Source organism: Hirsutella rhossiliensis, assembly GCF_020360975.1.
Source record: "Hirsutella rhossiliensis strain HR02 chromosome Unknown scaffold00001, whole genome shotgun sequence".
Lineage (NCBI taxonomy): Eukaryota > Fungi > Ascomycota > Sordariomycetes > Hypocreales > Ophiocordycipitaceae > Hirsutella > Hirsutella rhossiliensis.
This window is the reverse complement of record NW_025408667.1, coordinates 6,607,876-6,622,712: the sequence shown is the minus strand read 5'-3', so window position 1 is coordinate 6,622,712 and position 14,837 is coordinate 6,607,876. Positions and strand designations below refer to the sequence as shown.

At 55.9% G+C, this 14,837-nt stretch overlaps 4 protein-coding genes across 4 annotated transcripts; 3 read left to right on the top strand and 1 right to left on the bottom strand.

Annotated features, from left to right (window-relative positions):
• Nucleotides 1–1,772: 1,772 nt before the first annotated feature.
• Nucleotides 1,773–4,150, top strand: HRG_00837 (uncharacterized protein; the record flags this gene model as incomplete). The annotated part of the gene is made up of 2 exons (XM_044859308.1): nt 1,773–1,801; nt 3,781–4,150. The coding sequence occupies 2 exons, from the start codon at nt 1,773–1,775 to the stop codon at nt 4,148–4,150; spliced, it is 399 nt and encodes a 132-aa protein (XP_044725708.1).
• Nucleotides 4,151–5,334: 1,184 nt separating this feature from the next.
• On the bottom strand, nt 5,335–7,634 carry HRG_00836 (Hsp70 family chaperone; the record flags this gene model as incomplete). Its single annotated transcript, XM_044859307.1, has 6 exons — nt 5,335–5,597; nt 5,687–5,828; nt 5,884–6,222; nt 6,302–6,404; nt 6,469–7,432; nt 7,520–7,634. The coding sequence occupies 6 exons, from the start codon at nt 7,632–7,634 to the stop codon at nt 5,335–5,337; spliced, it is 1,926 nt and encodes a 641-aa protein (XP_044725707.1).
• A 942-nt stretch (nt 7,635–8,576) lies between these two features.
• HRG_00835 (uncharacterized protein) lies at nt 8,577–9,666 on the top strand (the record flags this gene model as incomplete). The annotated part of the gene is made up of 2 exons (XM_044859306.1): nt 8,577–8,701; nt 8,784–9,666. The coding sequence occupies 2 exons, from the start codon at nt 8,577–8,579 to the stop codon at nt 9,664–9,666; spliced, it is 1,008 nt and encodes a 335-aa protein (XP_044725706.1).
• Nucleotides 9,667–10,635: 969 nt separating this feature from the next.
• Nucleotides 10,636–14,102, top strand: HRG_00834 (ankyrin repeats (3 copies) domain-containing protein; the record flags this gene model as incomplete). The annotated part of the gene is made up of 5 exons (XM_044859305.1): nt 10,636–11,404; nt 11,459–13,053; nt 13,121–13,235; nt 13,424–13,582; nt 13,651–14,102. The coding sequence occupies 5 exons, from the start codon at nt 10,636–10,638 to the stop codon at nt 14,100–14,102; spliced, it is 3,090 nt and encodes a 1,029-aa protein (XP_044725705.1).
• Between the last annotated feature and the right edge of the window lie 735 nt (nt 14,103–14,837).

Below are 14,837 nucleotides of genomic sequence, written 5' to 3'. Positions count from 1 at the left end.
CCGCGGCTAGCGAGCTACTAACTTTAATAAATCCCTTATCTAGTAGTTTTATAAGAGTCTTCTATAGTACTAATAGCTCCTTATAGGATATACTATAAAGCGGTCCCTAGGGTAGGGGCTTTTCTCTACTATATTTATCTTTTAGCACTTCGATCTTTAGATCTATACCTAGCCGATAAGGGGGTAGCTAGTTAGCTAGTTACTATAGGAAAGCTTAAGACTACTTATAGTATTACGGTAGTAGTTTCTTTATTATATTAGTCTTCGGTTTCGGTCTTAGGGCCTTATTAATATCCGCTATTATAACTAAGTAAACTTTAATACCGCTTTTACGTTTATTACGGCGTGCTTCTACTAAAAAGGTTACGGCTATAATACTTAAGACGTCTAACTAAGGAGGCTAGTAACGTCGTCGGTCTTATACTTATACTCTATTAGGCCTGATCTTAAGATATCCTTCCTTCGCTTAGATATAAATATCCTAGTCTTCTATTTATTATTTACCTAGGATTATATCCTAGTTAAGGTCGTCGATAATATATATAAAAGTACGATATTACTAATATCTATCGAGGTTAATTAATATATATATAATCTTATCGATTTTAATCTCTTTACCGTCTCCTACTATATTCTCTAAGATACGCGGCTAAATATATATATATAGTAACTAGAGAGTATAAAATATACGCTTACTAACTATACTATAGTAAAGGTAGCTATAATTAATAAGAGATAGTATAAAGTCTATACCGTTTACCCTAACGTCTACTATAAATAGTTCTCTATCTATTTTTGCCTTTCCGCTCGTATCCTATTCTCTTATAGCCGCCGCGTATCCCTAGTCTAAATCTTTATCGTTATTAAAAGAAGCATCGTCTTTAGCGATCTCGGCTTTAGTGATCGCAGGTCGTGACGGGGCCACGGCATTAACCTGGGTGCGTCGGGTTGTGTTTGCGGGCCGGATAGGCGCAGCCAATAGGCAGCGCTCGATTCTGCAGTTATCTCTTCCGCAACGAAGGCAACGCTCTTCACGGTAACGGGCGTCCATCTCGGCCTGGTCGACCCACTTGGCACGCTTTCCTAACAACGCTTGGTCCTCCGGTCGCTCGTTATCCTCAATACCCCTTGGTGTGTGTGGGATCTGACTGCATTAACCCCACGGCGTTATGGTGCGGACGCCATGATCCACGATGCGTGTGACAAACAATATACGGAGTATGGACAGTAGTGGATGCACTGTCCAGTAAGCCTTGAGTAAAAGGGAGCATGCCTGTTGATCAGCACTATTTCATCACACAGCCTTTCAAGGTACTGCAGCTCAGTCTGGGCAGCCATTGGTTAGTCCAGGCTATTTTCTGGCCATGCAGCTGCGTCTTTGCACATCGCTTCGCCAATCAGTCATAGCCCATAGGCATCCGCATACCTGGTTGCAAGGAAAATGGGTGGGAGGCAGCCACGGCCTCCGAAATAGGTCGGATCAAAAAGAAAAAGAAATGTAGATGCGTCTACCCCTCTATCGCCCCGTGCGATTGCTTGCTTTCGGGACACGAGGTTCTCGTTGACAAGGCCTAGCTAGGCCTAAAGGTCATGCAAAAAGGGTCGCAGCGATGTGAGCTTGCCATGTGTGCGAGCGAGTCTGCCTATCCGCAACACCACATGATCTGCCACCCTAGGGCTTTTGTACGATGAGTACACAAATACCAGGCAATACACTCACTGCACTTGGCGGCGGACCCTTTACATCGCATATATAATAGCAAGTAGTTACTATGGACGAGGAACTACCAGTGACTTCGGGGTACACCGCTTTGTGCTTGGTTCGCAATTCGCACCCCGGCTGCGTTAGTCAACAGGCAGTGCCCCCTTGTATCTATGAATGTGACTGCGGCAAGGCAGTCATGAAGCAGGGGATTCAGCTCACCTAGATATGTACTTTGTATGTCGATATAAAGTACTCCGCACAGGTGAGTTATTATTTTTAGATAGATCACGCGTACGCATTCTGCGCAAGTATCAGGAACTCTCAGCTCGACCGTCTATGCATTGCCATGGCGCGGCGTGTATGTCTTCGAGCTCTATACGACAAGCCTTCACATCGTGGGACTTACGATCAAGTGCTATCTCGTCGAGGCAGCGTTCGGCGCACAAGTACGAACAGGGATGTCAGCCAATGATACGCCAAGCTGCTAGTAGTCCTTTATTTGACTGGCAACTATCACTATGATAGGTGTCTCGACAATGCTCGCTATTATAAGGAGCTGCAATTGTCTGCAGGTTTTGATGATGACGGCCCCTGAATTCGTATCTGACATGTAGTCACATCCTATAGGGCTCGTCACTTGGATGCAGCCTTCAAAGGGATGCGTAATACGAATGCAACGTAGCATTTTTGAGTGTCTAGCTGTGATCAGATGCTACATACGAAGTATGTATTCGTACAAAGTACATACTCCGTAACGGAAGCATAAAAAGCCAAGACACACTAGCAATCACCCGCCCGAGCTCAGCCCGCAGAGCCGCATGTCTCGCCGGGCAAATAGTATCCGTAAGTGTTGCCTAAACAACAAGTACTGAACGAGCAGGCGCGCGGCATTGCACATGTCTTTTTGCGTCATTTTGTCCCTACCCAGGTATAGTTGTAGTACGAGGTAGTTCTTCACGCGCCGCCCTTTATGCTGCAAAAGAGAGCCAGGCTACTGCCCGCGTTCCTGGACAAACCATTCCTCGAAAGTGTTAAAAGCTACTCGTGCAGGAGGTCAAAATTACCCGCTGTTTATGCCACAGCTCTTTACGAGCCTGTCCTTAAAGGTGTCGCGGCAACATTGCTACCAGGTCCGACAAGTACACATATATACTCTCCTTCGGCACCGGACGTTCTTTTGCAGCGCCGAGGCCGGGGGTCCTCGACTAGTAGGCCAGCTCCTCAGTAGTACCGCCGCCATGTCTTTCTGGAGACCGGGGGCGGCCCAACGAGCGAGTGGCTTCTCGCTCGACCCTCCGGGTCTTCATTGGAGGCCGCCGTTGGGCTCTTTCTATGTAGTTTCCGGTCCTCTTAAGACCGCAGCTCCCGCTGCTCAAGCGCGTCGCGTTAGCCAACGTCTCCCAGCGCCTTTCTTTCCATTGAAGACTATCTCTCGCTTGGCTTTCCAGATCCAGGCTTGTCTACTTCACGATGCGACAAAGCTCCATTTTTCTTCTATCCTTGGCCATATCTCTGAGCTCGGGCTCCCCATGGTCAGGGACGCTGCCCCGAGAGACCGACGTGATATCCCAGCAGCAGTTACAGATAGATCTCTCACCAAGCACGACATCTCCGCCGGTGTCGTTGGGTAACTCCGGTCATGTGGAGCTCAGGCGACGCCAAGGAACCCTAGGTTCGGAAACTTGCGGTTTCGAGGAGGGTGTCACAAGTGAGTGCCACCTCCAAATGAGAGATTCCAGCGCCGGGAAAGTGCTTTCAAGATGAGCGCCGCCTTAACTAAGCAATCAAAGCTCCATTAACATGTAGCCCGGGGAGGGCATGTGCCTCATCTGGCGACTATATCGGATGCGGTGCTACTTTTTATACAGCCTGCACCCAATCAGACGTGTGCACGGCGGACTCGCTCGAGTCCACCACACGTTGCTGTGGGTAAGCTCTCGCCTTCTCCTCGTTGAGTCAATGAGCACTACCATCCTCTAACCATATCACAGTGGCGAGTTGTCATTGTGCCATACCTGGCTCAGGACAGATGGCTCTCCGCCGACGAAAACCCTCACACTGATTGGCTGCTCCAGAACCTCACAAACCTCGGACTCAAGCACCTCACAAACCTCGGACTCAGGCATCTCCACTCCTAGGCCCACACGGTCTTCTACGACTTCCCTCTCCACGACTTCAAGCACGACACAGACCCCCGCGCCGACCGACGATGGAAATGGAAGCGGCAGCGGGGCCAACGTCGGAGCCATCGTCGGAGGAGCCTTGGGGGGGCTCGCTGCTCTCGCCGCCGTGGGCGTGGCGGCCTGGCTGCTTCTTCGCCGCCGCAAGAACCCAACCCCCGAGATCCCCGTGCTTCAGGTTACACAACGGAATCCTAGCACCTACTCCATGGTCCCGCAGAGCTACGATTCGCAAATAAATGTCAATAGTCAGCACGTCAGGTAGACACGATCAGATAAATGATTCATGAGTGCCCTCAGCTTCTGTTCTGCCGCCAAGTTAGGACAGGTCTCCAAGGGATGAGGGTCGAGTTCTCGTCAGGGGGAAGGCTCCGCTTGTGGAGTCCCCTCTCGGGCTGCCTGCTAAACGCTTCAATGGTAGCTGAGGGATGAGACTGCTTCCTTCCTCGGTTGTGGACGGAGCTTCCAGTTGGCTCTTGCAGGGTTTCATCCACGTAGTTTCGCTCAGCTTCGGGATTGGGAGGCTATTACTGTCTGGCCCAGCAAGGAATATCGTATCGGATGGTTCCGGCCGGTACTAAGGGGACGTTGACTGTCCAATTAGTCAGGACTTAGGAGCGCCTGTTTTTCGTTGCTGTTGATTTGCGCTTTGTTGTGCTGGGATGTAGATCTACAAACATAGCATACCGTTGCAGCTTATCGGATGCTTCGATCTCGGGACGACCAAGCAGCTTGGTACTCCGCATGGCAAGAGGGTTTTTTTTTACGTAAAGTCCTCGTCTCTAGCGACTGCTGCCATGCTTGTCGTACAGGTGGAGTCCATGCTTCAACTTCCAAGCGGGCCCTTGACCTCGAGAGACATCGACGCAGATGACGAAATGTGTCACCTCGCAGCGGCAACACCAGAAGGGCCGCGGCCCTCCTGCATGTTCCAGAACTATTTCACGAAAGTACTTCGTATCCAGACACTCAGCGCGGACATGTCGAAGTTGAAAAAGATAGCTGGGCGCACAAAACAGCCCGACGTGATTGATTCTCGACACTCGTCCCTATGCGAGACAGCGCGGCGCCTAACGACTCAGCTTTGTGAGAAAGAAACCTATTGGATGGACGCCGAGGCAGATCGCCAGGGTGTCTGCAGGGGGGGCTGGGACGCCATCGAGATCGACACCCCCGGGGGTGCTCAAAGCTCCAGCCCCTCTCGTCGTCACGCCGGCGGAGACGACACGGCATGAGACGGCAGTGCCCTGTGGCTGCCGCATCCTCAAGGAGTCAGAGGACGAGTCCAGGGCGGTGTTCCGGTCTACTAGAAGCGAGTCATGGATACCAGCGGTAAAAGTATTGCCGTTGGAGGCGTGCTGTATGTACAACAGGCGAAGCGGGACCTCCTCTTAATCCACCAAACCGCTATGGAAGCCATTCACTCCTTCGCACATCAACTGATGTCCCCTATTCGTACTCGTCTCCGGCTTCAAGTCCGGCCTCGTCCCAGCTTACGCTAATAGGCTGGTGTTTACCGGAGAACCTCTCGTTGCCAAGCCACAGCTCGAAGCGGATGTCCGCCGGCGCGACGATGATGTGAACGTCTAGCTGGCAGATGTAAAATCTGGAGCTTCGACGGGAAAATAGGCTATGCTTCTTCTTGAGCACGAGCTGGTGCTGCTTAACGCCATCGAGGTTGCTCTTGATGTGGCAGAGATTGTGAACGCCGCCTATCTGTGTCGTCAGCCATGGACGCAGCAGCAGCGCTCTGCTCGATACATGGGAAGAATGCGTGGCGAGCTTCCCAGACAGCACGCACCTTGCTTCATACTGTGCGGGAGAGACCACTTGTCGTTGTGGGAAATAACTATGTCTGCGTCCCAGGACCTCTCCAGGTCCTGCTCGGCGAGGCGAATCTCGAATGTCTTGACGAGCGGGTTGCTTGGGTTGATGCTTTCGCCCTAGGCCAGGTCAGCATAGTTACCGGATGGGTGTCGAAGACCGTTCGTGCCAAACCTTTCGTATCACCCACTGGATCTGGTTAACGGCCCAGCGCTTGTTGAACTCATCTTTTACGACTTCCTCGTGAGGGTGGCTAGCGCGCGTATATGGAACCTGGACGACGACGCCGTAGCTTGCGCGAGCGACCCGCGTTGCGAGCACCGAGAGTTGGCCCGTTTCGGGCCTTCTTTGCTGGTCGAGGAGCAGGCCGCGGACGACGACGAGCTGCGGGTCCTGGCATGGAATCACGTCGGCCCGAGGCGCGTTGGGGTACGGAAAGCTGATGAGATGCTGCTGGATCCTGTCGCGGACGTAAGCGGAGCTCCCGAGTCCGCCCGACAGCATGACAAACTCCTGTCGAGTCCGGCCTTAGCTTATGACGAGTTTGCCGAGACTGGGAGCGAAGCTGAGGCCTCTTGGGTCCTTGACGTACCACCTCGTCTCGACGGTCGTTTCGCGAAAGCCAGTCGAGCTGCAACTTGATCTGCCTCTTGATGCCATCGACTTGGGCGTCGAAGAGGGACTGTATCTGTTCCCTGCATAGATGTCAGCCACGCACGACTCATACGAGGAGGGGAGTGAGGACGGGGGCGCGGCTACCTGGTGACGAGAAAGCGGCCCCTTTCGATGCCCAGGTCTTGGTGGCTAAAGTCGTGGGAGACGCCTTCCATGGGCATCTTCCAAACGGGCTGCATGTAGACGCTCTCGCCGAACTTATGCTTGAGGTTGATGAAGTGGTGGCTCCTAGCCATGCGGACGGCAACGTCGGCCGGCAGTGTGCGTTCAACGTCGGGCCAGGCGGCCAGGCGCTGGGAAACGAGGCGGATAAAGGCGTCGTCGATCAAGGTCGAGCCGATGCCGTCGCCCCTGACGGCCGCCACCTGCTCCATCCGCGGCACGGCAGCGTTGGTAGACATGACGCGCATCAGAGCCAGGTCCGTGGTGCCGCCGCCGGCATCGATGGTCAAGAACAGGCTGCCGGGGGTAAAGTGGACGGCGGCTGTCTTGAGCGTTGTCACGGCGGCAGCCTCGGCCTCGGTGAGGTCGACCCGGGCCTCGTGCCGGGGCCCGCCGGGGCCGAAACCGGCCTCGCGGACGATTTCCTTGAAGAGGTTGATGGTCCTCATGCGCGTCCACGTCGTCGGCACGCTGAAGAGGAAGAGGACGGTCAGGTGGGCCCAGCTGCCGCTCGGCGCTCGGCGCAGTCCCATCTGCCGCTCGATCGTCTCCTTAACGTGTCCGTACACCTTATGCAAGTAGTGAGTGGTGCAACGCCTGGCGTCGGCGGCGCTGATGGGCGCCTTGGCCGGAGCCTGGTTCTGGGCAGCAGGCCCGGTCGCGTCGTCGTCGAGGTGGAGCTTGAACAGGCTACGACGCGTCCTGCCGGCATCCCGGTCGCCGCCGCCACCATCGTCGTCGCACAGGAAGCCCCACGACGTCGGGTTGTTATCGTCGTCGGCGTCGTAGACGAGCGTCGAGGGGACCTTGCGTTGGCCGCGGTCGCCGCTGCCGGGCCAGTCGTTGATGACCTGAATTGGCTTTCGTCCCGCTCTCCAGGCCACGCCTCAAGTGTCCTGTTAGCCTTGTGCGGTCGGGGTCGGGCGCCTGATGTCATCGCGGAGTGGGCTAGGGGGGGGAAGGTAGAGAATACCGGTGTAGGTCGTGCCCAGGTCGACCGAGACAGTCACATCTGGGTTCTCCGTCTCGGACATGGTGAGCCTTGAACCGGTGTCCGAGTCGTCGCCATCTGGCGTGAGGAGCTGCATGACTGCCATGGGCTGTCAATAGGGCGAGTTGCCTCAGTAGGTCCGCCAAATTGACAAGAGATGCGATACTTCTTTGAGCATACGTGGGTGGGAAGGCGTCCACGTGCATCCATCTCATGGATACTCCGTACAGCCCCCCAAATGGCGTGCCCACGTCTTCTTCCCAAGTACATACACCTCTCATCCCTAGGCAGTACTTCGTATGTATGTACATACGACGCATCAAGTACACAGTTGTGCCACACCCCGGCAGCCTTGCAAATAATCATGTCCAGCACGGGAAAGGACCCTTGCCTCCTGACGGATGGCCCCGTCTAGTGTACAGTTAGCGTCCGCTCGTTTCCCTCGCTGCCGGAGAAAAATAGAGACACCCCCCGTGGAGCTTTGGGCAAGGAGTTTCAACTAGTATTACATCGTTGGCCCAGGACAAGGAGCAAAACCAACGACGGCAGGCAGGGCACCTAGACTTTTGCGTGCTTCGCCGGCCCCAATCCACCTCTGCGGAACCGTGATTTGATACATGCACAGCTCGGGAGGGCCACTTCGTCGACAGGGTCAGCCTCACCTACCTGAAAACGCCCTTGATGGGCCTGCGCTGGCTTGGCCAACTATCTAGTCGCCGCGTACTCTGTACAGAGACAAGAGTGTATAAAGCCCGCGTGCCATCACAGAGCCCACTCTGCCGCCGTTTTGCCCTCACCGCTCCTTGGGACGTGGCTTCTCTCGAAACAGCCAAAAGGGGCGCCTTGGAAGCCCACTCGCAGCCATGCCCTTCCCATTCACTGAGCCGCAACCGCCAGCTGGTGTTGTAATAGATCTGGTTTTGGACCCCGCGGGAGGCAGCACGGCTACAAGATCATCAACAAAGGCGCAGAGCACCGCGGCAAATCCAACGCGAGCACAGGTACCTCAGAATAGCCCGAAACCCGCCTCTTCTTGGCCATGGACCTCCTCCAGCGACACGGCGACCATACCGCCATTGTCGACACAGCCAGCGGCAACGCCGTCCAGGCCGTCCTCGCCATCGCCCTTCCCTGCCGCTCCTGTCGCGGGAATCGCCGTCGGCTGTGCCTTGGCAGGCCTTTTTCTCGGCCTCGTCGCTGCCTGCATCTTCCTACGGCGCAAGCTTGGAAAGAGGGCGCGGCCGAGGACGGCTATCGGCCCCTTGGCGCCCAAGACGGCCGACACCGGCGACGGCGATATTGAGCTTGACCAGTTCTTCCTCGAGGCAACGCCCGACGAGGAAATCTCACTCGAAATGCAGGCGCTCGGGGAGCTCATTCGCCAGCACGTTGAGACCCATTATCAGCGAGGCCCAGTCGCCGCCGACGCGAACATTCTTTCGCAATCTCTCGTCCACGTCGGCATTTCCAAAGGACGCTCTCTAGACGCTCAAGAGGTGGCCGCATTGTGTCTCGATCCTAGGACGCGACAAGACGCCCTGCAACATGTCCTCCTGCGCGTCATATTTGCTAGCCTCGACTTTCATTCAAGGAGCGAAATGTCCTTGCTCCCCATCTCGGTCGCTACATTTTTGAACGAGGTGCCATTGCCTAACAACGAGCCGGTGGGCGGCACACCAGGTAGACGGCAGCGGCCGGGCCAGACTGAGCAACATCAAAGCAACTCATCATCTCTGGCTCTTCGCCAATGGCGCAGGCTCTCCGCCTTTCTCCTGCACCCAGACCGAGACCAGCGCACGCCTCTGCCTGCCGACAACGCCACGCTCGTCTCCAAGGCCCGGGCACTGGCCGCTATGCTGAACACTGTCCTTGGCCTCTTCACTGGTCTGGATCCGAATAGTAGACAGGAGCAGACAAGGCATCTCGAGGCCGTCGTCATGGAATGTGCAAAACTTGGCTACGTGCTCTTCTCTCACCCAAGCGACTGGAGATTTATTACCGAGGATCCCGGGGAGAAGGGCGGCATCGTTGTCGAGGCCGGGCTGATGAAGTTGAGCAATCGGGATGGTGTGCCGTATTCCCCTCCGCGGAGAGTAGTCCGCCCTGTTGTTCGTCGAGTATCTATCTGACCTTCTTGCGACACCGAAGACAAGCACCTGCCTGGCTATTGTTAAGGGGAGAGCCCCCGGATTCTTCGTAGAAAGCAGATATAAGGGATATAACCTCTAGTCATACACAGGCTATGCCATCTGACTGAGGATATACGAAGTAATCCTTCCTTTCCAAAGTACATGTAGGCGCCCCCGTTCGTCGACAGGTGACTCTAGAGGCGCACCCTTTGATGCGGACCCCCCATATAGGAATACACCTTATGATGTGACCGTGGACCCCTCTTAGGCGACAACCACACACACTCGCAGCTCAGCCGCCGGGACGTTCTGTGCGTTTCTTTTTTTGGGGGTCTGGTATCGGTCGTGTGACGCCGAGTACCGCTGCTGCCTGCCTGCACAGCCCTCAAGCAAGCTCCTTTTGCTGTCACCAGCTTGGCCAAGAGTCCAGTGCGCTCGAATCGCTCGAATCGAATGGAGGCCTCCTCGTATAGGTATGTACCGAGTGGTGGCAAGTATGAAACGCACCACAGCAAGTATACCCTCTTACCAGGTTGATAGTTGCTTTCTCCCGGATGTGGGTGGGCGAGGACACGAACAAGGGGTCGCAATGGCCCTTTTGTTCTGACACTGCTTCTCATCGTTCGTGCTATTCCCTCTCGCTCCTGCGGCTGATTGCTGGCTCGCGCAGAGTGCTGTGCCTTGCTATGCAGCTGTACTTTGCAAAGAGTGGTCCTTACTGTACTCTCCAGCTCCTGAACGTGAGCTTGTTGGCTCGCCGTCTTGTCCCGCAACCGGCGCCGGCTGCGGCCTCGATAAACCCCATCCAAGCTGCAACATAGACTTCCCTCGGCCGGCCGAACCATCTCCGTCATCGAATCTGCCGAAATAGCGACAGCCTGACACGGCGGCAACCCAGTCCTCTCGTCTCCCTAACCTCCGACGCCGAATTTGGGCTCGTCGGAGCACGAACACCATCCCGGCCCAGCAATGCGCCTCATCAACGTGGAGACGATGAGGCTGGAGGATTTTATTGACGAGGAGAGCCCACCGTACGCCATACTGTCGCACACGTGGGGTGAGGACCAAGAGGAGGTGTCCTTTGTCGACATGCAGAATGTAGCAATCCAGAAACCCGGCAGAGGCTACATCAAGGTCCAAGGGCTCTGTGAACAGGCCAAGAAGGACGACCTTGGCTACGCTTGGATTGATACCTGCTGCATCGACAAAAGCAGCTCTCGGGAACTTGAAGAGGCCATCAACAACATGTTTCAATGGTACGAGAAGGCCTCTGTTTGCTATGCCTACCTTTCGGATGTCCCGACCGGGGACGATACCTGCGCCAATGCATCGAAATTTTCCTCTAGCCGCTGGTTTAGGCGAGGATGGACCCTCCAGGAGCTCCTGGCCCCGAAGAAGCTGACATTCTATGACCAAAGGTGGACTATCCTGGGAACCAAATTGACCTTGTCGAAAACGGTCTCCAGGATAACAGGCATACCCCGTTTATTCCTACATGGCTCCGTCGAGCTAGACCGGGCCAGCGTGGCGCAACGCATGTCCTGGGCCGCCAACAGAAGCACAAAAAGAAGGGAGGACATTGCATATTGCCTTTTGGGCATCTTCCAGGTAGGCATGCGCATGATCTATGGCGAGGGCTATAAGGCCTTCCACCGACTTCAGGCGGAAATCATAAAGAAGACGAGAGACGATTCTATTCTTGCGTGGGGCTTCAACCCCGAGGGATCATTGCCTACAGGTAGCAAAGCAAGCGATACCCAGTCTGGGGGCGCCTTCGCCACATCCCCCGCAGATTTCGCCAACTGCCGAACTATAGCATCGAGAGAGCTTGACGACACGCCGGAATATACTCTCGAGATATCTGTCGACTATCTCCGGGTACGCCTCTCTCGATTTACGACCCCGACTGGCCAGACATACGGCCTGCTCAACTGCGGTCCTAAGGACCGCCCACAGGATGCTGTGGGAATCCCCCTCGGCAGCACTGACTCTCGAGAGAATTCCAAAGAGCTCATTCGACCGCAAGGTCGCCCCTCGATCCCACTTCGAATGCATGCGTCGCCTACGCCCCCGGCGTACGTCTATGTCCGGATTGGGCGGGAGGACACGGCCATGAATCGACGCCACTGGTTCTATATTGACGATTCCAATGATGATCTTGATCTCTTGGACGTTTACCCCCGCTTTGTCTGGGACGAAGATCACGCCATGATTGCGACGCCTGGCGCTTCCGACGAGACCATCTTCCAGCGATCGCTGACCCGATTTCGTTCAAAGGACGAACAATCTCAAGATGTTATAGTGGTGCTCGACTTCGAGGCACAGGAACCACGGCCATCCGCCCGGTGCCACGTCATGACATGCTGCAGAGATGTCGACTTGCGAAATTTATCCGAGAAACTCGACTCGATGAGGAAGGAAGCTTTCGGAAAGCAGGGGGCCAGCTATGGCAGACTTAAGACATGGGTCACGATCGAGGAAGAATTGGTGGGCAAGAATCAGCCATGGTTTATGGTCCGGCTAGCCACCGTGCCCAGCCTTCCGCAGGCTACTTTCGACGCAAGCACGGAGCTGCAACAATTGGACTTGAGGCTGCAAATGGCGGAAATCTTGCAACAAGAAGACGAACTGCTCCCCGAAATCGAAAAACTCGACGTCGAGCGGCAGACACTGGATACTACTTTGGAATTGAATCGAGAACGCCTCGCCATAGTAGAAGGAGAGATGAAGAAGTTGTGTGAAGAAAGTGAAATGCTGACGTCCGAAGCCGGCAAGGGGGGTCGGAAACTGCAGCAGCTCGCAACCAGTCTAAGGAAAGCCAGGCAGATGCAGGACAGGCTCTCGAACAAGAAAACGGCGATTCGTCGACTCCTCCAGGAGCCTGAAGACGACGGAACGGAAGCCCAGCCTGATTGGAGGCCTGAGAGCACGCATGAAACGGGCAGAACGAACGTCGACTCGTCGCCTCGGCCCTGTCCAAGGGCGCCGACGAGGGGCAGCCAGACACCGCTGGCTTGGGCCGCCGCCAACGGTAACCAGGCCATTGCCCGATTGCTGCTCGAGGACGACTCGGTCGACGTACAGTGCAGAGACGACGAGGGCCGAACGCCGCTGTCGCTGGCTGCAGAGATCGGGCACGAAGCCATGGTGACGATGCTGCTGGACAAGGGCGCTGATCCAAGGACAAAGGATGATGATGGCCGCACGCCGTTGACGGTGGCTGTCGAGAGCAAGAACGAGGCAGTCGTCAGACTGTTGTGCGACCATACGGATGCCATAGTCAGCCCTCCACAGTCGAGCGATGGGCTGAAGGGACAGAGGCTGAGCACGGGAGCCAGCTACACCAATCTAGCTGAACCGCGACGGCCACCGCCTTTGCCGCCGAGAGTAGGTGCCATCTACCCCCTTGCGGGACCATGGTTTAGCGCTCATGAGGGCTGACATGCTTACTTAGTTGTCCACGGACGTCCCGGTCTTTGAGCTACCTGCCAGTCCTAAAGAAGTCAGGAATGACGAGGTAGCGCCTTCCAGCAAATGCAAGCTGAAAGAACGTAGCTCCATGTATGATAGTATGAGCATCGCTTCATCCAGCGTCCGTCCCTCTCTGCACAACAGGCTTTGCCGGGCTAATCTAGAATGCAGAGTTCCAAGCTCCGGATACGCGTGTCTACTTCATCATTAGCGCCTAGTGAAGGTGGGACATGAAAGCCCCCTTGACCCTAGACAAAGCTCCTTGTCCTGACACTGTCTGCATCAGGGTTCGCCCACGATGGTTTTCCCTTCTATAGCCTGACCGACGGTCCACAGCACATGGTGCCTCTGGCAACCAGGTACTGGCACCACCTAACCCTGGACGCCTGGAAGATTTATGAACGCATCTACGACCGCTGCCGCGACCGCCAAGGCCAAGTCCCTTGTAAGTGATTGCACGGGCTCGCAGCGAGCTTGACCAGTTCGACTGACGGAAGCGTGCCTGGCGCCAAGACTCGAGATTCTGCGAGCAGTTCCGCCCCTGGGACGCGCCGACGACCGAGACCGTGGCCAAGACGTGGAGCCGGCTGCTTGACGAGGGGAGCGCCATCGCCGACTCGCGACAGCCCAAGGGTCTCGTCATGGCGACGCTCTACATGCTGCATGTTGAGCGCTTCCGCTCGGACGCCCGGCCCATCGACGACGACCCCGACGGCGGCGTGCCCCCGATGCGGCGCCAGACGCTCCGCGCCTTTGGCGCCTGGCTGCAGTGCCGCTGCAGGGCCGACTGCGACGTCTGGTGGAATTTTGCCAACGACTCGGGCCTGCACCGCGGCGGCCGGCCTCTGGCGTGCGCCCTCGTCAAGTTCACCGACAACGGCAGCAGGCCGAGCCTCTTCGGCTCGGGCAAGAGGGAGGAGCAGTTGCGCAACGAGATGTTTGATGCCTGGGCCCTGGTGCAATAAGACGTAAACGAGTAGCGCTCTCTGTTTTTAGAAGAGAAAACCGCGGTCCCGGACAGCTGAAGCTTTGTCGATAGTCCTTCAGCCGCCTTCCCATCTCGCTATGCCCCTTGGGGCCTCCTCCATCTTCGATTGTCTGTGCCGCCTTATACTCGGTTGCCGCGCCGCCGTCGGCCGCGTCTTCCTCGGTGTCGGCTCCGACTGCTCTGGACCCCGTCACGCCGTCTCCTAAGCGCTCCCGCCCGGCCCAACATCATACGCCTATGAAGAGGGGGCGGTTCATTCGCCGCCTTGCTCGTCTTCGAACACCGCCGGCTCTGCCGCCCACCCCCTCCACCGCCAGCCACTTCTTCGTCTCGACCAGACGGCGTCCCGCCCGAGTGGCGTAAAAATGGTGCTTGTTTAGATGTATTCTTTAGACAATTAATTTCCTCGCTCTCGGTGGCATTTGGGTGAACGCTCTCGTATTTTGACTTCCTTTTACAAGCGCTATAAAGGGTGCTACTAGGCTGGATTCCCTTTAAGTAGAAAGGTCGTCAAGCCTTTCTAGGCAGTTCTTTGTGCAAGCGCCAGTCCATCCGGGCAGCTCCCTCGGACAGAGTGAAGAAGATGCCTCGAGTTCCTGCCGCTGACCTGTTTCCTGCATATGACCCTCGCCCGTTGGCCCCAGGCCGGCGCTGGAGAGGCTTTCAATCTGCCCCCTGGCATTGTCCAAGGTTCGACTTGTGCATCTGAGAA